Below are 21,811 nucleotides of genomic sequence, written 5' to 3'. Positions count from 1 at the left end.
AATTTTAACCAAATGTCAAATTCATTTAACCTCTTAACCACATATATTTTAAGGGATTTGATTTTTTCATGTTGCATGAGAATTCAATTCTCATGTTGTGACTCAACTAGTGGTGGGCCTCATATTTATTAAAAAAAAAAAAAATTGCACGCAAATCGAAAGGTCACTAACATGAGAGTTGAATTCTCATGCAGCATTAGAAAAAGTTTTCCCATATTTTAATCACAAACTAGTTTAACTATTTAAACATTTATAGGAAATAAACCATTTATACAACTAATTTAACCTCTTTCCCATATCAAATCGCTTGGAGTAGGAATATCCATTGGGGTAGGTTATTATCCCCCAAAAAAACACTTTAAAATAATGTAGGATTCTAGTTTAGAGTTATGAATATAACAGGAATGCCTATATAAATCTTAAAATTGCTAAATTCATATTACAAACAATGACCTGCTCCTTTGCTTTAATTGACATAAAGTCCAGCACTCCACACACCAAATAAACTTTCAAGTAGTGCTACGAATAACATGAATAATATCATTTTAGAATCAATGCATAAAGGTGATCCCATAGAGAACTGGAATTTGTGAGACTGGTCCCTGCAGAAGAGAAACAATAACTAGAGTTACTAGTAGTAGTACATTATAAGTAAAATATAATATATATTACCATGAGATCCTTATTTAATTTAAAGCACAAATATTGAGCTTGTAAATACAACTCCCAAGTTGCTATCTTTAAGGAGATCTTACTTCTGAAGGGAAGAAAGTAAGCCACAGTATATTGCATTTTCAGGCAAAGAATTCTCTGTATCATCATTCTCAGGGTTTACAACTTGCACATAAACTTCTTGGCCCAGATACCAAGAGTTGAGGTTCTCTGCACGAAGGTTCCAAATGCCGGCATTGTCAAGAGATACTAAAATGGCTGTCCAAGCCCCAGGAAAAACCTACAGAAAGGTTTAAATAAGTTATTATAAACACATACTCTCCGTTTTTGGCCATGCAAAGCTACTTCTGCAGAGCAAGTCAAATTCATGTTTCATTTTACTTGCAATTATATGTTCTTATATACTTGAACAACTAATAAGAAAGTGTTTCATAAATAATGAATAGAAAAATTGCTTTGGTGAAATTGGCTGCAAAGCCTCTACAAAGACACAGCAAGAAAGCCTTTTCGGCTTTAGAGAAAATAAAATAGCAAAGAAATTAAAGACACTATACTTTTAGGGGTTTAAGCTGTTGGGTTATGCTTTTGTTACAAGTCTCTTGGGCTTTAGTATATGAGAAGGGTCCAAGGAAGCATAGGGCTAAGTTAGATCCTATATATACTCACTTTAGTCACTTATCTTGGAAGATCTGACCATCTTGTAGTCGCTGATTATGAGAAGATTCATTTGTAGCTATTCAAAGAGAGGAGATTCAATGCCAGACAAGGGTATTCTGCGCGCTTATGCTACAATAGATATACCCTTTGCATTGATGAACTACGATGATTCGTTACCATTCGAAACCACAATGGTCCTACATGCTTCCGGTAATCCAATTATTCCTCCAAATGGTGGTATGAGAGCTGGATTGTGCGTTTGGATGAGAATCTAGTTCTTTTTTTAATTTTGTTTATTCCATGATATATGACACCTAGGATTCTATAGTGTTTGGTTGCACCAATTGTATGTTATCTTATAATTCTTTTCATAAAAATGTTGCTTTAATTATGGTTTTATGGCTTAAATCCACAACAGGGGGTTAATGATTAGGTTTCCTCCTTGATTTTATTTCGATTTTCGTCATTTTTGAGTTGTATCACATAATTGTACTAAAAAGAAGACCAAAAAGATACCCAAAAGAAGGATTTCCACGCCTGTTTGGACCTGTTCGTGACACACTGAAGCATGTATAAAAAATATGAGGCCATACGATGAAAGAAGAGGGAAAGACTATGAAATTAAGGATTTTACCCTATATACCACGTCACGTACCCCAACGCGCTTGATCCTTTGTTCTGATTAGGCTTGTATTTGGCCACTTTGATTTTATTTCCACATGTTTGTGGTGTTTCTAGTTTTTTTTTTGTGTTATTTATTATTTTTCTCTCTCATTAAGGGGGAAAGAAGTGTTGCTTGCCAACTGTTTGATGAAATGCCTGAGAGGGATATTTGTAGTTGTCTTTGCCAATGTTTGTCATAGTCATCCATTGCTATCAGCTCTTCAAACTAACGGTCATTCCAGATGATTTTTTGTGCTACCGATTTCTCCAGCTTATGTTCCGTGAAGCTTCATTTTTAATCTTCTTTCTTCCCAAGATGGAGTGTTCATGCTATTCATCCTCCATCTTGAGGGGGAGTGTTAAGAAGTTCCCCATTCAGGGGGAGTACCATTCATGTTGCTGATGTTCATTCCAGCAGCTCAATTGTTTTTGCCGAACCATGTAAAGAACCAATTCAACCCAAAAGCTTAAACTAGTGGGTGAGGTTATATTAATGGTTTTATATATCTCTAACAAAACAAAAGAGTTTCTTGATAATGTACTGAATGTATGGACTTTACTTGGAGCAAAAGGGTTCCTTGGGAATTTGATGCCTAAGAGACACAAATTTTTTTTGAAAGGACCATACTGTAGGGACTTCCCTCGGAGTTAGCCCAACGGGGACCTCCTTGAGATCAGATATCTAAGAGAGCAAGAGGTTTTCTTGGAAGTTTCCTGCGAGTTGAGATGATGTATGATATGACGATGTATTACATGTTGTTTATTTCCTTTGATACACATGAAGTGAACTATAAGGTGGAGTGATCCTCCAAGGATCTATAGTTTATTGAGATTTTTATCTCACCCTGTGTTGAGAATATCATTTCAGGTACCAGCAGTGATGGTATTGGTGCATCATGTGGGGACTTCCCTTGGAGTTAGCATGACTGTTTAGTATATGATGCCTAATTACTGTTTTGATGATATGTAATCAATTTTGAGTAGATTATGACATGATTAAATTATAGTTTGTATTACACATTTTGATATAAGCCTTTTGGTACATTTGTTAGAGATTATGTATAGAGCTTATATGTCCAAGATGTAAATGTACTTGAATCATGTAAATGTGTAATGGGATGATGTAATAGATTATGTAATGATGTATATTCATTTAAGTTGCGTTAATATGCATGAGATGTAAAGTCTAATGCCAATGAGGCTAGAAGGTTGATGAGTTGAGATGAGTATGTGAAAGATGAGAATTATGGCAATTGCATAGATGAATGTTTAGTTGATGAAAATAAAATGGCATTGAGCCTTTAATGAAGAATTCATGGAGGGATTCAAAGTTTTAAAGTGTTAGAATGGTTAGATAATAGCTTTGATATGTGTATTAGGTGCAAAGATTGGAGTTTTCCACTTGAAAAGTGGTTTGGACTTCATTTTGGAAGTTTTAGCATTTAATTTTGAAGTTAGGCCCTGTTCTGTGGCGCTCCGGGCGCCATGGTGGCGCTCCGGGCGCCATGGTGGCGCTCCGGGCGCCATGGTGGCACTCCCAACGCCGCAAACAATGGCAAGTCATTTTTGTGGCGCCTCTGGCATCAAGGGTGGCGCTTCCAGCGCCAGGTTGGCGCTACCAAGGCCAACCTACTACAGCTTTCAGCATCGTTTAGTACAACAATCATAACTTAAGCTAGAGAAATCCAAATTGAGTGAGGTTTGGACCTATATGAAGCTAACACGTAGGGATATACTTCTGTAAAATCTTAAAACTATTCGTTAAGAAGATTAATATCAATTTTAATTAAAGTTGATACTGCATTTCTGGAAGTTCGGTTTAAGCAATTACATTGCAAGTGTCATAATTCCGGCTATACTTAACCAAATGGTGAATGTTATACCTTTCCGGAAAGCCCAAGATGTTTAGTTTAACATACTAAAAAATTGAAATTAATGGTTATGTGGATTAGTCCCAACTTTAAGAAACCTAAAGGTTGTTCAATGTTAAGCATGAACAAAGTAAGTTTTGTGCCATGTTGGTTTATGGGGATTACATGGTAATGAGTTGTAAGTAATGTATGATACAATTGAGTCAAGTATACTGCTCCGCAATAGTGTATGAGTTACGATTATAGTTTTGAATTAATTGGTTACAAAGTGTTTAATAACAGAAAGCAGTGAGAGAAAAAAATTTATCCGTAATTTAATTCAAATAATGTGATTGTAATTGCGCCGAATGCATATGTAATGTTAACAAATCGATGTACAAGGGTGTTACATACAATATCATCCATTCTTGAGAAATCAGTGGTAAAACAAATGAACAGATTGCCAAGGTAACTGTTATTCCCATTGTCCATCGTCTTACTAGAAGAAACCAAATGGACTTTTATAGTCTCGGAATATATCTTAACTGTGGAACACATTTGAAGATTATCCTAAAGATCTAAGCTATATGATTCAATTATCTTAGCATCTGAAAGAGGTAAATGGATATACTGTTACACTTCCAGACCAATCGGCCCAAGTTCATCATAAGGCCCAGAAGAAATTCATTTTCATAATATTGTTCATGAACCAGTCAAGCCTGAAGAGTTTAATCCTTATTTTGAAGATTCTCAAGATCCTAATGCAGAGATCATTAATGAGATCATGCAAAAAAAGATAAAAACTGATCAACCTGGGTATCATACTTTCTATGGCAGTCTTAATTCTGAAGAAAAGAGAGAGCTCAATTTGATACCCAATCAATCAATCCTGCACAGTGATGACTAAATGACAAAGTCACATTCAGAAAAGTTACTTTAATTAAAGGCTACTTCAATAGTTTAGTGTGCTAAACGTCAAAAGTTACTTTATCGTTTTGGGTTGTAGTGTGTTTTGTCCAAAAAAAGCTACTTTTTAGGTTTTGGATTGTAATGTTTTGTCAAAAGTAGTTATTGGTGTGTCATTATTATGTCTGCCTATGATGTAAGTTATGACGTTTATGTTTCTACTCCCTTGCCTATAAAAGGGAGCTTATGGTTTGTAAGAAGCAGGGAAAGAAAGAGATTGAATGAGAAATAAAATAAGTGTTCTTATCCATGACTACGTTTCTCTCTTCTTTTCGAAAACCTAGCATAATGTTATTACCATAATGTCCTCTCAAAGAGAAGAAAGTATGCTCTACTTTTGCCCTGTTAAGAGATCCTGTGTATCAGAAAACTTTTGATAATGGTCCATACATCTATGTTACGATCCTCCTATCCTTAAGAATCAATGGGTGATAGTTGTTCAAGTCGTCTAGAGAAGAGTTATAAGGCAAAGGTGATGCCATGAAAAACTCTATAAGAGATATTAGAGTTGATTAACCTATGGATACTTAAAGATTGGGAGGCTCTCGGCCCCACATGGTATCAGAGCCATAACCTGATGGTAGGCGGTCTGATGAAGGCGGTGTAGGAAACCTTATAGATTTTCCACAGAGAGAGTGAAAATGGTGATAATATTATATGAAGGTGAGTAAGAAAAAAACAGAACTTCAAACATAGAAAACCTAGACACTGATAATAGCCAACCGATCATGTTTAAGTCCTCTCTTTCACTCCATAAACCTATGCCAAACAAGATTTCTTCCAAAATAAAAAATCTTATAGAATATTCCAATCCCCTAAAGATGCTATGATATTGGAAATAGTACCATTGTTGCTCAGTCCCTATAACATCTTTAGACGACAAAAACCTGGTCATATGGGATCGAGAGCCTCCCAATCCTTAAGTATCCATAGGTTAGTCATCTTTACCATCTTTTATAGAGTTTTTCACAACATCACCCTAGCTTTATATCTCTTTTTTATATGACTTGAACCACTATCACTCATGGATTCTTAAAGACAAGAGGATCGTAAAACATATGTATGAACCATTATCAGAAGTTTTCTAATACACAAGATCCCTTAACAGGGCAAGTGTAGAGCATAATTGCTTCTCTTTGAGAGGAGATTATGGTAATAACATTAAACTAGGTTTTCGGAAAGAGAGAAACTTAGAAAGTATTCACGGATAAAAACACACTAATTTTTATTTCTAATCCAATCTCTTTCTTCCTTTACTTCTTACAAACCACAAGCTTACTTTTATAGACAAGGTAGTAAAAACATAAATATCATAGCTTACATCATAGGCAGACATAATAATGACACACCAACAACTACTTTTGACAAAATATTACAACCCGAAACCTAAAAAGTAGCCTTTTTGACAAAACACACTACAATCCAAAATGATAAAGTGACTTTTCACTTTTAGCACACTACAAACGAAATTATTAAAGTAGCCTTTAACTAAAGTAGCTTTTCTGAAGATGGCTTTTTTTCCTTTAGTCATTGTTGTGCAGGATTGATTGGCGGGGTGTCAAATTGAGCTCTCTCTTTTCTTCAGAATTAAGACTACCATAGAAAGTATTATACTAAGGATAATCAATTTTTTTCTTTTCTTGCATGATCTCATTCATAATCTCTGCATCAGGATCTTGAGAATCTTCAAAATAAGGATTGTTGAGATATATAGTCCCACATTGGTTGTATGTGCAACTAATGTGGAGTTTATAAGGCCTTGGGCACTCCCACCCTTTGAGCTAGCTTTTTGGGGTGGTGTATCCCAAGGTTCTTTACAAGGATAAACTCTTCAGGCCTGACTGGTTTATGAACTTGGGCCGACTGGGTCAGGAAGTGTAACAACATATCCATTTATCTCTTTAGATGCTGAGATAATTGAATCTTATTGCTTAGACATATAGGATAATCTTCAAATGTGTTCCACAGATAAGCTATATTTTGAGACCATAAGAGTCCATTATGTTTCTTCCAATAAGGAAGATGGACGATGGAAACAATGGTTACCTAGGTAATCTGTTCCCATGTTTTCCCACTTATTTCTCGAGAATGGATGATTTTGTACAATTCTCTTCTCCACTAAGATAATGGAGAAAACCATTCCAAGACTATCCACAAATAGTACTCTTGTTTATATGGATTGGTGAGAATATTGTATATATCTAGAACCTTCAGAGCTAGTTGTCTTGATTGGGGCAATTTTTTGCATAATGGCATTTCTTCATGCAAATAAAACATCTCCATCCTTACTTCTTTCCCCTAAATTTTTTCTTATTGAAGAATATTAAGTTCTTCCTTTTCGTTTTCTCCTCAAAACTCTTGAGTTTGTTCTTCTTCTTTAAATAGCAATTGCAGCTACTATCATCTTTACACTTTATTACCAAGTAGAAGTATTTTGCAGGCTTTTGAATATTTTGCTTTTTGCTTCATTACATCAGTGATGTATTTGTGCTGCTAGCAGAGCTTGTCTACTGCCTCTAGCATTATTTGATGAATTTGTCTCATTGTGAGAGTTGTAAAATCTCAGTTTTGTGCTACAGCCATTCAGTTAAGTTCAGGTTGAATGTCTTTTGGCAAGGAAGCCACATAAGTATTTTTGAGACTAGGATCATTGTATCCATTCAGGAAATAAAAACTTTGCATCGTTTTCTTGAAATGCTTTTCTAAATCTTTGATCTTGAGAGAACAGCATCTCATGTCAAAATATTCTTGTCTGAACTTTTTATCAAGAATATCCCCATCGTTAATAAACTCTTGGTGGAGTACGCCTAACACAACTGCTGTTGTAGTGAGACAATGAATATAATAACCCACATCAGTAAGTTTTGTAAGCAAGGAATTAAGTAAGCATTTAAATGGAATTTGTGACAAGTTATTCATGGAATTAAGCATGAATTTCATGGGATTAATGAGTTAATTATGAATGAGGATACAATACACGTCAAACAAGTTATTTAGGACCTAATTGGTATTATTAGAAAAGATTAGGGACATAAGTGTCAATATGGGAAAAGTTTGGGGTCAAATTGCAAATAGGCAAAACTTGGCCTAAACTTTATTTTAATGTTATATTAAGGAAGTTTAGGAAATTTTATAGATTCTAAGTGAGATTAGTTTAAGTGGAATTTGATTAGAAATTATGAAATAATATGTTAAAGTCTAGGGAAATTATTGGCCAATAAGAGAGCTTGGTGGTCAAAAGTCAAACTATTAACTTTTGTTAACTTAAAGCATTAAGAAGACTATGTTTCCTTCATTTCCCTTTCTTCTTCTTTGTGTTCCATGTCTAGTAGCCCCACGACCTCCATAGCTAAACTTCTCCAAATTTCTATCTTCTTATTTACTCATTAAAACACTTAGTTTTCTTCACAAGAAATGTTCCTTGACACCTAGGCAAGAAAATCATAGTACTTGTGCATCAAGGGAGGCCATATTTTGAGATTTTTCTCTCTCTAAAGTCTCTGGAAGGAGACAATGATAATGCTTTTTGATGGTTTATAGCTTGAAGATTGGTCTCTAGGTGATCTAAAAGTCATTGGAGGTAAGAAACCTCACTTTAAACGGTTGAAATTCAAGTTTGAATCTTAGGTTTTAATGGTTTTGCCTGAACTTTGATAATGTTAGACCATGCTTATATGTTATATTTTGATGATGAGATATGTTCCTTGATAGTTTGGGGAGTTAAATGAACCATATAGGAGTCATTGGAGGTAAGAAACCTCACTTTAAACGGTTGAAATTCAAGTTTGAATCTTAGGTTTTAATGGTTTTGGCTGAACTTTGATAATGTTAGACCATGCTTATATGTTATATTTTGATGATGAAATATGTTCCTTGATAGTTTTGGGAGTTAAATGAACCATATATGAGTCATTGCAAGCTTGTAAGTTTCATGAACCCTCTTGCTCCATGATTCAGTCATCATGTCTAAATGCATGTTGGAGTTGTTTTGATGTGGAATGTTATCCTTAATGGTTTTGAGTCAAAATGGATGGAAGTATATGCATTGAAACCATGGAAATTTCATGAACTCTCTAAATGTCCAATTCGTCCATGTGTTGAAAAATGCATGTTGAAAATGTGTTTGTGTTGTCTTAATGATGATTAGTGGTCATTGGATTGTGTAGTTCCATTAGATTATGAAATGGCTAATGAAAAGCTTAAGAAGTCATTGAATCATATATGTTATGTTTCGACTATGTTTATTAAAATTATGTAGGAAGTTAGTTTGGTTATGATTTGATGATGAATGTTACTCATGGTATAGGGTGGTATAGAATAGACCATGAAATGATTATTGGAATGCTTGTGAAAATGATGAAACCTTGAGGCCATGTTTCAACCATTTCAAGAAAGAATAGCCTAGGCAGGTTGTTAAATTTTACTTGATGTTGCAAGTTATTTTAGTGCTATTCCAAGTGATATCGAGATGTGAAAACCTTGCTTGGATTAATATCCACACTGAGATAATTATATGTGAGCTTTCTTGAATATATGAAAGAATTGAAACAAAGATCTTTTCATATCATGTCAAGATCTCTCTAATGCTATCTTCCAGCCAATTCTTTGTATCCAAGATGATGGATTTGAATCTTGTGTTCTTCATAGAAGTTATAGATCTCTTTTTTATCTTTCCAACTAAACCAAGACCACATCAATCCAACAAGAATAACTCAAGTTATGTCCAAAATACGAAACAATATTCTTGCTATCAAAATTCAAACCTTTAAGAGGGTTGGGAATCGATTCCCAAGGCATGGGAATCAATTCCGTTTTCACCAGAACATCTATAAACGGCTAGTTTTAGGTAAAAACATTATATATACATTTCGCATGGCCCTAAACCAATTGATCACTATTCCTACACATCTTAAGGATGATTTGAGAGCTTTTACATTATCATTTGCATATTATTCCATATCTTTCAAAAATCAAACATATTTGAGCTCATATCTTGAAAATCCATATACCCATAATGATTCAAGTTGTATATCCATACTTTGAAAGTATATATTTATATCCAAACACTTCTTTCTTTTTATTCTTGAGTTGAGAGGGCTGTGAGACCCATTGAGTTTGAAAGGTACCGAAATACCTTAGTAAATTTGGAGCGAAGATTATAAGGCATCCAAGAACCCAAAGTCTTGGAAGATTGTAGTGGTTTGTCAAGCACCTGTGGAGCTTGATAGTTAGTGAAAAGTTGATCGAGCAGCTTCAGTCTGAACGTAGGTCACAAGTGGTGGTGACCTAACCAGGACATATTGTGTTTGCAAATCTGTACACTCTAAACTCTTTATTTCCAGCACTTTAATTGCTTCTTTGACAGTATGTATGTACTAGTAGGTGTTATATAATTGTGGTAGATTATCAAAGTGTCCATGAAAAGGTAATTTAAAAACAAGAAGGGGGCATTTGCTAAAAAATTTGTAATACTCAATTCACCCCCCTCTTGAGTATGGAGGCCACATTCCTAATATCTTAGGCTCCAGATATTTCACTTTATATTCCTATGCCACTTTATATTCCTATGCTTGTTCAAAGAGGGGGAAATGTACTCGAAGGTGAACAAACATATGAACAAAAAGTTCAGCATGGTGACATATATATGAAACTCGTAGGAATACTAGTACTACTTGTTGAACAAAATTAAGAAATTGTAAATCCATCAAACCCACCAAACATGGATTCTTCTAATTAAGGGGAAGCAAAGTAGATAAAATAACATGGTCAAATTAAAAGGAAATCTTTAAATTTTAGCCAAGCAAGGAGAAATGAAGCATTTGTTGGTTGAATGAATGAACAACCTCTACTATTTGTCTTATTACCCTCTCTTGTAACATATTGAAGTGATCCATTCCTAGGGATGTACAAAATAACCAAAAAACTGAACCGAACTATGAACCGAACCGAACCGCCCCTTAAAATAACCGGTTTTTAAAAACCAGTTCATGAACCGAACCGGTTTTTAAAGAACCAGTTCATGAACCGAACCGATTTTTAGAACCAGTTTAAAAACCGAACCATTTTGAACTGAACGAACCGTTTCCGAACCAAACTGAATCCTTTTCAAACCGAACCAAATTGATTTTTATAACTTTATTTTTTAAATTTTTTTTTTTTTTTTTCAAAAGAGAGAGGGTCGACCCAAACCGGTTCCGAACCGAACCACTTCCGAACCAAACTAGTTTTGAACCGAACCGAACCACTTCCGAACCAAACCATTTAAACCAATTAGGTTCGGCTTTCAAAAAATCCGATTCGATTCGACCCATGCACATCTCTATCCATTCCGATATAGCTCTCACCTAATTTCCTAAGCAAATGCATGGAGTAAGAGAATTACAATAGGGTCAAGAAAGTAAGACAGGAATACCTGTGTAGTGCAACGAGCCACGCCATCCCACTTATTATAAGTACTTCTGCTATTTTCTGTCCATACTCCAAAGTCCATGCTACAGTTCAAATGAGAAATTTACTAAATCCTATTCTGAAATTTAAAGTCGAATAGATAACAAAAAGAAATGGTAAATTAAAATTTTAAAGCTAAAATCTCACCCAACAACAAAGAATGCATAGCCATCCATATGGTAGGTCTGGACTGTCGTGTCATTGTTTTGAAAGATTATTTCCATAAAACCTCTGTAAGTGCCATTAATCAGAGAAGTATCAACTTTTGGAGGTCTGTTCATCAATCTATTTGGAAAATCAAGCTTGTAGACCCCTAGAATTTTAAATTGTTGCGCAAGCTTCAAAGGTGTTGAAGATGGTAAATATGATATACCATTAAGGGTATTACGCCACTTTCCATTTATAAGCTCTGGAGGTCTATTAAGAATAACATATACATCTGTCACAGTAATATCACCATATCTGAAGGAACCCTGTGGATTTGGACGGGCAGCACCAGCAGACACATTCCACCTATAATATACCATCATTGGATGAGACTTTGAACTGTCAGGATTTTATGATCTTAAAATACTCCTATAATCAACCATACAATCAAAAGTGTGGTCAAAGGGAAGCAAATATATTAACAGCTTTCTTAGGGATTGTCCCCATAAATTCCAATGCCATATAAAAATTGTAATCACGTAGGGACTTGACTATGGTCTTAGATTATAAAATCAATCATCTTTAATTTGGATTTCCCATATTAGTATTAAACTTGTTTATTTATAAAAGAAAAAGTTTCCAATCAATATAAGATTCTAATGAGATCAAGTAATGGTTCCGGAATCGAAAAAGGAGACAAAGTACTGAATAATAACCTTATTGATCTTGCTTGATTTATGGAGAAAGAAGGATCATCTTGATCAGAAAGACTAGGAAGAGGACCTGAAGCAGGTCCCTGAGAATTGGAGTAGTGCAAAATGGCAACTCCAGTAGCCCTAGCCCATGATGAATTAACAAACCGAGGACTGGCAACAATATAGTAATCAGTACTGGCATTTTGATCCATTGTAACTAAGAATGAATATGACTGACCCACGTGAATATCCATGTTTGTGTAGTTTTGCTGAACTGTGTATGATCCTTCGGTCTCCACAAGAAGCATGTTGTGATTTTGTATCCTAAAATTTAAGCTTGTTGAGATACCAACATTGTGGACCCGCAGGCGATATGTTTTCCCTGTTTCAGACAGAATGATAATCAGTTGACAATAAATGAATACAGCAAAATTAAACAACTTAAAACTTCGGTAGCAAATTACTTTTACATAGCTCATAAGTATGGCTCCTAATTTGCATCTAGTTGACTACTCATGTCCCCTTGACATAGATAAAGTCAATGAGGTCTCAGCTCATAGCGGCATGTTGTGGGCCTTTCTTTGTAATTTGTTTTATTTAGTAGTCCGAGCTTGGACTTATGAATAGCTGCTATATCTTAGGATATTCTTAGCCTATTTATATTCTTTTGTAACTAAGTGCATCATAACGAGTGCACTGAGGAGAATTTAGTGACAGATTTACTGGACATATCCCTATATTGGGTTGAACAAGGGTAAATTGTCTCATGTTTTTCTTCCCTTCTTCTTCTTCTTCTTCTTCTTCTTTTTTTTTTTTTTTTCATTTACCTTTGTGTATGTGATTGCTCTGTTCATTACATTTGGCATCAAGAGCTTTGGTTCGACGATTAGGGTTTCTTTTACAAATAGGGTTTCGTCGAATTGAGGTCTCTTGATTAAAAGAAACCTGTGAAGCAAATTCTAATATGCAGTCCCATTTTAGATTTGAATCAGTACTGTCAGACTTTGTTGTTTTCTGTTTGACGTCAATTTTAATAGTTTGCTTTAGTACCTTGTGGGGGCTGTTGTAACTAGCAAGTAAATGTTATATGTGTACTATGAAAGGCTGAATTATTAATAGGCATGTTGCAATTGTTATGGTGATTATGCTACACATAATGTTAAGAATCTATGCATCATTTACTTTAATTATAGCAAAGGACTTTGATGAGTTGTTTGGCATAGATTTAGTTCAAGTCCGGGGTTGTATTTAAGGATATAAATTGTTGTTCAATCCATATTTTTGTGAATCATAAGTTGCGGTTATGATACGATAATGAATAATGAACCGGGTCGACACGAGGTGTTACACTATATGCTTGATCCGTGAAAGATGTTTACTGATCAATCACGAATTGAAGTAGAAAAGTTCAGGGGAAATGGCTTCAAGTCATGGAAATTGAAGATGGAGGCTTTGCTCATTGACACATGTGTGCTACATGATTGAAGAAGATAAACCTTTCGCATTAGAAAAAACTACCAAAAATGGAGCGTCCGGGGCGGATATTTCTGACAAGATGGAAAAGCTGACCCAAGATGATCAAAAGTCTGATTTGACTTTGACTTGCAGATAACGTTTTGGTGAACGTGACCTTAGAGAAGACAACGAAGGATCTCTGAATGAAACCAAGAAGTCTTTATCAAAGCAAGTCACTCGTGAATAAGATGTTTCTATGAAGGCAGCTATACAATCTATGGATGAGTGAAGGTGATTCCTTTTCTGCACATTTATATGAATTATTTGTGAAAAACATACATCTATAGCTATCAACTTGGATGAGGAAGATAACGCTAGCACTTTACTTTGTTCACTGTCAAATTCTTGGGAGCATATCATTGTTTTAATTGGTACTAGTGATGGTAGACTCTTTTGAGACAGTTGTTGCTATCTTATTGTCTGAGGAGGGTGGGCTCTAAAAGCACCACGAATGAGACTCTATTTGTTAAAGGGATAAGTAGTGAAAAATCTGAAGTAAGGTCTAATCCAGGGGAAGGTCTAAATCCTCTGATAAATTTGAAATAAGGTGCTAGAAGTGTAAACTAGTTGGATACTTGAAAAAGAATTGCAAAATAAAAGCGTAGGTCTTGTGAAACGAGACGATTAGTCATCTTCTAGTACATAGAAGAATGATGAGGACGACACAGGAGACTTGGATAATTGATACTGAAGCATGTTTTCATATGACACCTCATAGGTATTGGTTTTGTTGTTATGAGCTATATTCTAAAGTTACGGAGAGAATGACACAACTCTTGATACTGTAGCGCATGGGAAGATAATGCTAAAGATGAAAGATGGAACAATCAAGAATCTATCGGATGTGATGCATATACCTGGCCTTACCTGAAATCTCATCTGCGTAGGAACAATGGCAAATGTTGGTATCAATTTCAATAGTTACAAGTATTTGTAGCAAATCTAAAGATTTTTTCCGCATTTATTAAGAGATTTTGTCAAATCCCTAATTGATGGTATTCAATCAATTAGGATAAGTTTTTTTCCATTTTTATTTAGGATTGATTAGTTTTCTTTTCTTATTTTTATTTCCTTTTTCAATCACACATGGTGTGTGTATATATACACACACCATACAATTCAATGAAACCTTTCTTCTTAGAATTCTAACATGGTATCAAGAGTCGACATAATCCCAAAGCTATCCAAGCCTTAGTTAGCTATCCAAGCCTTAGTCACGGATTGGAAAGCACAAAACGTGCAAAAGAAACTTGGTTCAGCCATTGCCAAGGACGAAAAGTCCCACCTACACAACTCGAACCGGAGAAGTAAGGCCACCATCAACCTTAGACGCATGTTTCCGGCCGACCCACCAAGCATCGCCGTCACGTGCCGTCACTGCGCTGCATCCCTCGTCGACGAGTGAAGCCCACAAACCACTTTGCTGATGTCTATTTTCTTCGTCGTTGGTCCCATCTGACTCATCAAACCTCCTTTTTCCCATTTCGGCCATCAGATCTAGAATCGGAGCTACATGAATTTGGTCATTCTGCATCTCACACTAGTTCAATGGCGTCATCCCTAAACTCTTCAGCATTGTCCCTTGCCCCTAATATGTAGTCCTCTGGAGATAATGTTAGTTTGAAAACTACCAGTTATCGATTGAATGGCAAAAACTTTATACAATGGTCACAATCAGTCATAATGGTCATCCAAGCTAAGGGTAAAATGGGTTATATCAATGGAAAAAATCAAGAAGCCTATTGAGAATGATCCTGAATATGAAGATTGGGAGATAAATAACTCCTTAGTGATGGCTTGGTTAACCAATTTCATGGAGCCACAAATCAGTCAAACGTACCTATTTCTCAACACTACCAAGAAGATTTGGGATGCGGTCGAGCAAAATTATTCAGACCCCAAGAACACCTCTCAAGTCTTTGAACTGAAAAACACGTTAAAAGACCTACATGAAGGACATATGACTATTACTGAATATTTTAATAAAATTAAAAAATCTGTAGCAGGAACTAGACCTTCACTATGCCACCAATCTTGGAGGCTTGGAGTTTATACAAAATTCAAAAGGCAATTGGAGAAAGAACGTAGGCAAATACTAGGATAGCGACCGTTACCATCCCTTGTTGATGCCTTTGCCGAGGTACGAAGAGAAGCTAGTCGAAGGCGAGTTATGCTCAAAAGGAACCAGTTCATAATAAGAGGACATCTAATGTGTCTACCCTAGTTGCTAAAGGGTCAATTGGCCGTTCATTTGGAGATTCAAAACGTGATGACCACCACTGGTGTTCACATTATAATAAGGGTGGACATACCCGTGAGAAATGTTGGGGATACATGGAAAACCAGCAAATTGGGAAAAAAAAACCAAAGGGGCGAAATAAAAGCATGCATACTAGACCTTAGCAAAAGACAAGACAGAGGAGCCTCGCGCATCAAGTGATTCAAGTGGTGTATTCATTAGCAAGGCCCAATTTGAACAACTGCAGAGGCTTCTAAATCAACCCAATATGGCCATTAGTAATGTGGCCCAACAAGATACTGCATTCCATATTGTCAATAGTACTCGTTGGATACTTGACTAATGGAGATCAACCATTTCAGAAATGAAAGAAATGTTGTAGAAGTGGCTGGAGATTAAAAAATTGACGAGTATAAAGAAAAGGCGGAAGAATTACCCACTAAATTCGAAAGGACACAATCTTGGGCCAAGTAGTTGAACCACCTTCTTCTTAAGTCAATCTTGAAGGGGTTGATGAGCCAGAAAAGATAGTCACAGCTTTTTTGGTCAGGAGTGCTGGAGACCTAAGACCAAAACATGACAACAAGAAAAAAGTACAGCATAACTCGGTGGAAGATGGGCTTGTAAGCAGAGCATGGAGTTGAGGAGACTGACACGGAAGGCGAACTCAATTTGTCAGAAGATATACAAACAAAGTCAAATTTCAAACCAGTATCAAAGAAAATTGATAAAGAAGATGGAGAGGCAATTAAAATAACTACCAAGTTCATGATTTTCAAAATCTCGTGCCGACTAAGATGACGATGGAAGAAGACCCAGAATTATCCATGGAGGATGACGAAGTGACCATAAAGCTGAAAGGGGAAAACTCATAAGCAGTGGAAGAGGATATGGAAACATCGTGGACCTCCAGTGGGATTCCATATTACAACATAAGAGAAGTTGAACAGGTCTTTGGGTCGGTGCTCGGACAAGTTATCTGTTGTTTGGTTCAATGAACCCATTAGCAAATGCAAGTAACGAAATCAGGTGAAGGCCTAAACCCATTTTAAATGGGTGTAATTCACAAAGACCCCGTAGCTCTACCGATTTGACTAATTTTGTGAACAAGGGACCTCTGAGAATCTTACGAGGCACAACGAGGAGAGGATCGTTCCTAGAGTTCATGTCGGCTTGTGGGTGATGGTTTTGGACACACGTTTGCCAGCAAAGTGGCCTCCACCAAATTTGCTTGTCCCACCAACCCTTTGTCCATCTGGAAGTGGAGGATTGAAAGAGAAGGAGTAAGCACAGTTGGTTGTGGCGGCATCCATGTGTATCATGAATGAGAAAGGGAAGGATGAGGAAGCACGTTACATGCTCATCTTGCAATCTCGACTTTGTTGGCTGAATATGTTGGGGGTTGTGGTGAAGCATCTCATGAAGCTATCTTTGACCAAATCGTTTTTCCCATGAAGATCCTTTTAAGGTGTTATAATGCAAATCCTTTTTTTAATTCCTAACTCATTAATTTAGTGGAGCATCCTTTCATCTTGATGACTTGTTTTTCAAGCTTAAAACCCCCTCTATGGTAATTAGAAATCTTCCTGGATGAATAAATCCTTTGGTTTCAAGAATTTTTCCATATATTCTACCAATTTTAAATAAACCCCAAAATCAGACTGATGGTTTGGTAGCTGGGTCATTAGATATGGTGACAATGTTACTAAAGAATGCTAATGTTGAAGTAATATATGATGTCTCTTATATGGTTGTTATCAGAATAATCCTTCAACATGATCAACACAGGAAATTCAGAATTCTGTGGAATGCTTATTTGTTTTTGTATTTGGGGCAAGACAAGCAGTTCTTGTTTTGGGATCTGATTCTCGATCAACTATAAGAGGTTTACTTGATATAGCTTCAGCTATTGAGGGGCACAGTTGGATTAGCTTTTTTGCACCATGCTTATTTGATATGGCTTATCATGTTTATATTTCTGGAATAGAGTTTGAATGCTTACTAATAGGTGTCAGATCTGAGGGAGCAGGGGTTCAATAGTCATGGACGTTGAAAATACCTGATTTGAGTGATATCTCTAACTATTTTAGCAACATTTTATTCCAAATTTTGATGTTTTTCTATCAGGCTGCTGGAAGCAAACTTCCAACAAAGAAGCACCTTCCAGAAGAGTTGCCAGCGAAGGCTGTGCAGCATCACTTTGCTCCAATGACAGGGAGACACACTGTTCAGCAGCAAGGAGAGCGGTCGCTCAAGTCTTAATTCAGTAGTAGCATCTTCCTCCTGAGAAAGATTCGGGGAAGGATGTCACTACAATGCAGGGACAGTTTCATGCTCATTAGGATGTCACTACAATGTGGACAAGGTGGTTTCAGAGGAGGGCGGTATTAACGTGAATGAAACAATTAGGGGGTTAGGGATATCCAACAGTCAACTATTATTTGGAGAGATTATGTTATAAATAATTGTAATTAGTTATTTATTTATTCATTCTAGAATCTTATTTGGGCTTAGCCCATTAGTTCATTTAGACTCTTTAAATAGAGAGCTCTTGTACAGTTGTAAAACACAATTCAATAATATAAAAGTATATTTCACTACCTTTTTCAAGTTGGTATCAGAGCTCTCGATCCTGAGGGCTCTACTTCTGTAACTGCCGCCTTTAGAGCGAAATCCTATTTGTTAGCCTCTCGCCACCACTAGCCGCCATCGGAAAAAAATTTCGAGGACCATTTGGACCAAGAGGACCACTGTTTGACTCCGTTTTTCCAGATCTATCAATCTATGAACGTTTCTAGCAATGGGTCTTTGATCTCGTCATAAAAATCGAATCTTTTTGGCTACTCGCGCCTCCTTTGATCAGATTTGATTTATTTATTTTTTGTTTGGGACGTTCAGAGACATCTACTTGTCATAAAAATTGGATCTTTTTGGCCCCTCGTGCCTCCTTTGATCAAATCTGATTTTTTTTGTTACTTTGGGACATTCAAAGACCTCTACTCGTCATAAAAATTGAATCTTTTTGGCTACTCGAACCTCCTTTGATCAGATCTAATTTTTTGTTGCTGTTTGGGACGTTCATAGGCTTTTACAACATTGTCTAGTTGTGCATTTGTGTGTTTTTTGCCACAAGTTACAGATTTTTTTGGCTTTTTCCGGTTCCTCTTTTTGCAGATCTAATAATTTTGCTTCTATTTGGACTTAAACTTGAAGTGGTTCTGCTGTTTGGGCTCTCTGTAGATTTTTTTTTTTGACTTCATTGATAACTACCCACTTCTTTTAGGTTGTTCTCTTTGATTAGTTTTATTTGTCCATGGGACATTGGTGCACCTATTGTAAAAGTGCTGGACACAAAAGAGACATGTGTTTTCGTCTTCATGGGAAGTGTAATAGTGCTACTCCATATGTGAATATTCGGCAATGGGAGTTGGAGCAGCTTAAGGCCGCTATTGATAATTTGTGTAAGCTATCTGATAGTTCTTTGATTTTGTCTGGTAAGAACACACGTTCTACATCTCTTCTTGCTTCTTGCACTGATTTTAAAACCTCATGGATTTTGGATTCTGGTGCAACTGATCATATGACTTGTCTTGCTGAGTCTTTTCTTTCTTATCATCCTATTGTTGGTAGTCATACTATAGCCGTAGCTGATGGATCCCATAAATCAGTTATTGCTTATGGTAACATTCAAATTCCACCTTCCTTGTTTCTTAAAAATGTTCTTTATGTTCCTCAGCTTTACACTAATCTTATCTCCACTCAAAAGCTTACAACTGATTTGGATTGTTCTATCACATTTTTTCCTTCTCATTGTGTTATTCAAGATCTTACCACGAGGAAGACAATTGGAGTTGCAGAGGAGCAAAGTGGGTTGTATTATCTCCTTCCAGAACATGCTACAAATGATACCAAAAATCAGCTATTGATGACATGTCATCCTTCTACTACAGGGTCTATGATTTGGCTCTATCACAAGCGTCTGGGGCACCCACCATTCAATTTATTGAAGTCAATGTTTCCTTCTTTGTTTCTAAATCAGTCAGTTGAGACCTTCCATTGCGATGTTCGTGAATTTGCAAAACACCATCGAGTGTCATTTCCATCTAGTACTATCAAAAGCAGTGAACCTTTTCTCTTATCCATTCTGATGTTTGGAGCCCTTCTAAAGTGCATAGTGTTTCAAGTGCAAGGTGGTTTGTTTCTTTTATTGACGATTGTACTCGGGTGGCATGGATTTTCTTGATGAAGGACAAGTTTGAAGTACCAGGGATAGTTATCTTATTTTATCACATGGTTGAGACTCAGTTTGGTAAGAATATTAAAATATTAAGATCTGATAATGGTACTGAGTACGTCTGTTCCTAGTTGTTAGAGCACTACTTTTTCAGACATTTGTTCCTAGTTCTTATTGGAGAGAAGCCGTGTTAGCTGTAGTCTTTTTGATCAACCGCTTACCTTCACGGGTCCTTATTAACAATACCAGTCTTATTCATTCCATGACTTCCTTCTTTCATTCTGTTCCCATTTTGCAGAGTCTTCCACCACGAGTGTTTGGGTGTGTTGCTTTTGTCCATGTTCAAACAACATCGCAATAAATTGGATCCTAGGGCTCTTAAGTGTGTCTTCCTTGGTTATGCCCTTGATAAAAAAAGCTACAAGTGTTATCATCCACCAAATCGAAAAAAATTTGTTTCTATGGATGCCACCTTTCATGAATCTGAATCTTATTTCCTAGGTCTTCATCTTCAGGAGGAGAGCAATTCTTCAGAAGACTCGTCCCCTTCCTTCTTTGAGTCTGGATCGTCTTTGTCTACTCCTACACCTCTTCCTAGTGTGTCTGCTCCTGGTGTGTCAGAACCTTCAAATACACCTGAGATACGAAAGATTTTGACACATGAATTGGTATATCAGAGGAGGAAACAACTCATACGGCTTCACCAGCAACCTCAATCGTCTGAACCACTGGTAACTCCTAAATCTCCTGTTTCTGATTCTAATATTATTGTCTCTAATGACTTGCCTATTGCTTCTGATATTGCCTCTCATGATTTGCCTATTGCTTCTAATACCTCTGATGACTTGCCCATTGTCCTAAGGAAAGAAAAAAGATCTTGTATCCAAAGATTTTATCCCTCTTGTACTCAGCATCCTATCTCTCATTTTGTCTCTTCTACTAACCTTTCTGTGCAGCACAAAAGCTTTATTTCAGCACTAGATTCTATCTCAATCCCAAAATCAGTACATGAAGCATTAAAAAATAAGAATTGGGCTCAAGCCATGCAAGAGGAGATGAATGCCTTGGAGAAAAATAAAACATGGGAGGTTGTTGATAGACCTAATGGAAAGAAAGCAGTAGAGTGTAGATGGGTTTATGCTATAAAGTATAATTTTGATGGTACTCTTGAGAGATATAAGGCTCGATTAGTCGTCAAAGGTTACACTCAGACCTATGGCATTGATTATGAAGAAACTTTTGCCCCAGTTGAAAAAATGAATATTGTGAGAGCCTTGTTGTCTCTTGCTGCCCATTACAATTGGGATATCAATCAATTTGATGTAAAAAATATTTTTCTTAAAGGTGAGTTAGAAGAAGAGATTTACATGGAGATCTCGCCTGGGTTTGACTCTATGGATGGAGAAAATAAAGTTTGTAGGTTAAAGAAGGCCTTGTATGGATTAAAGCAGTCTCCTCATGTCTGGTTTGGGAGGTTTACTAAGGTTATGATGACCTTAGGATACAAACAGAGTCAAAGAGATCACATATTTTTCTTTAAGCACTCTCAAGATGGGGAGCTCACTGTGCTCCTTATGTATGTCGATGACATTATTATAACAGGTGATGATATTGTGAAGAGATATGTTCTACAAGCACGACTAGCCTCTGAATTTGAAGTTAAAGACCTTGGGAGATTGAAATATTTCCTAGGGATAGAACTAACTCGTTCAAATGAAGGAATTTT

The 21,811-nt window shown here is 36.3% G+C and overlaps 1 protein-coding gene across 1 annotated transcript in view; it reads right to left on the bottom strand.

The window, feature by feature from the left end:
* Positions 1 to 347: 347 nt before the first annotated feature.
* LOC133316187 (monocopper oxidase-like protein SKU5) overlaps positions 348 to 21,811 on the bottom strand; it is a 30,260-nt gene continuing 8,796 nt past the window's right edge. The window contains exons 5-9 of the mRNA XM_061517913.1: positions 12,119 to 12,479; positions 11,403 to 11,768; positions 11,221 to 11,299; positions 756 to 952; positions 348 to 602 (exon numbers count right to left, since the gene is read on the bottom strand). Coding sequence (XP_061373897.1) covers positions 467 to 602; positions 756 to 952; positions 11,221 to 11,299; positions 11,403 to 11,768; positions 12,119 to 12,479 — 1,139 coding nt within the window. The 3' untranslated portion in view covers positions 348 to 466. The remainder of the gene's footprint in view (positions 603 to 755; positions 953 to 11,220; positions 11,300 to 11,402; positions 11,769 to 12,118; positions 12,480 to 21,811) is intronic.

Source organism: Gastrolobium bilobum, unplaced genomic scaffold (assembly GCF_033153095.1).
Source record: "Gastrolobium bilobum isolate Gb01-03AN ecotype WA unplaced genomic scaffold, APGP_CSIRO_Gbil_v1 utg33326, whole genome shotgun sequence".
NCBI classification, from domain to species: domain Eukaryota; kingdom Viridiplantae; phylum Streptophyta; class Magnoliopsida; order Fabales; family Fabaceae; genus Gastrolobium; species Gastrolobium bilobum.
The sequence above is the reverse complement of the archived record's forward strand: the minus strand, read 5'-3'. Positions and strand labels throughout refer to the sequence as shown.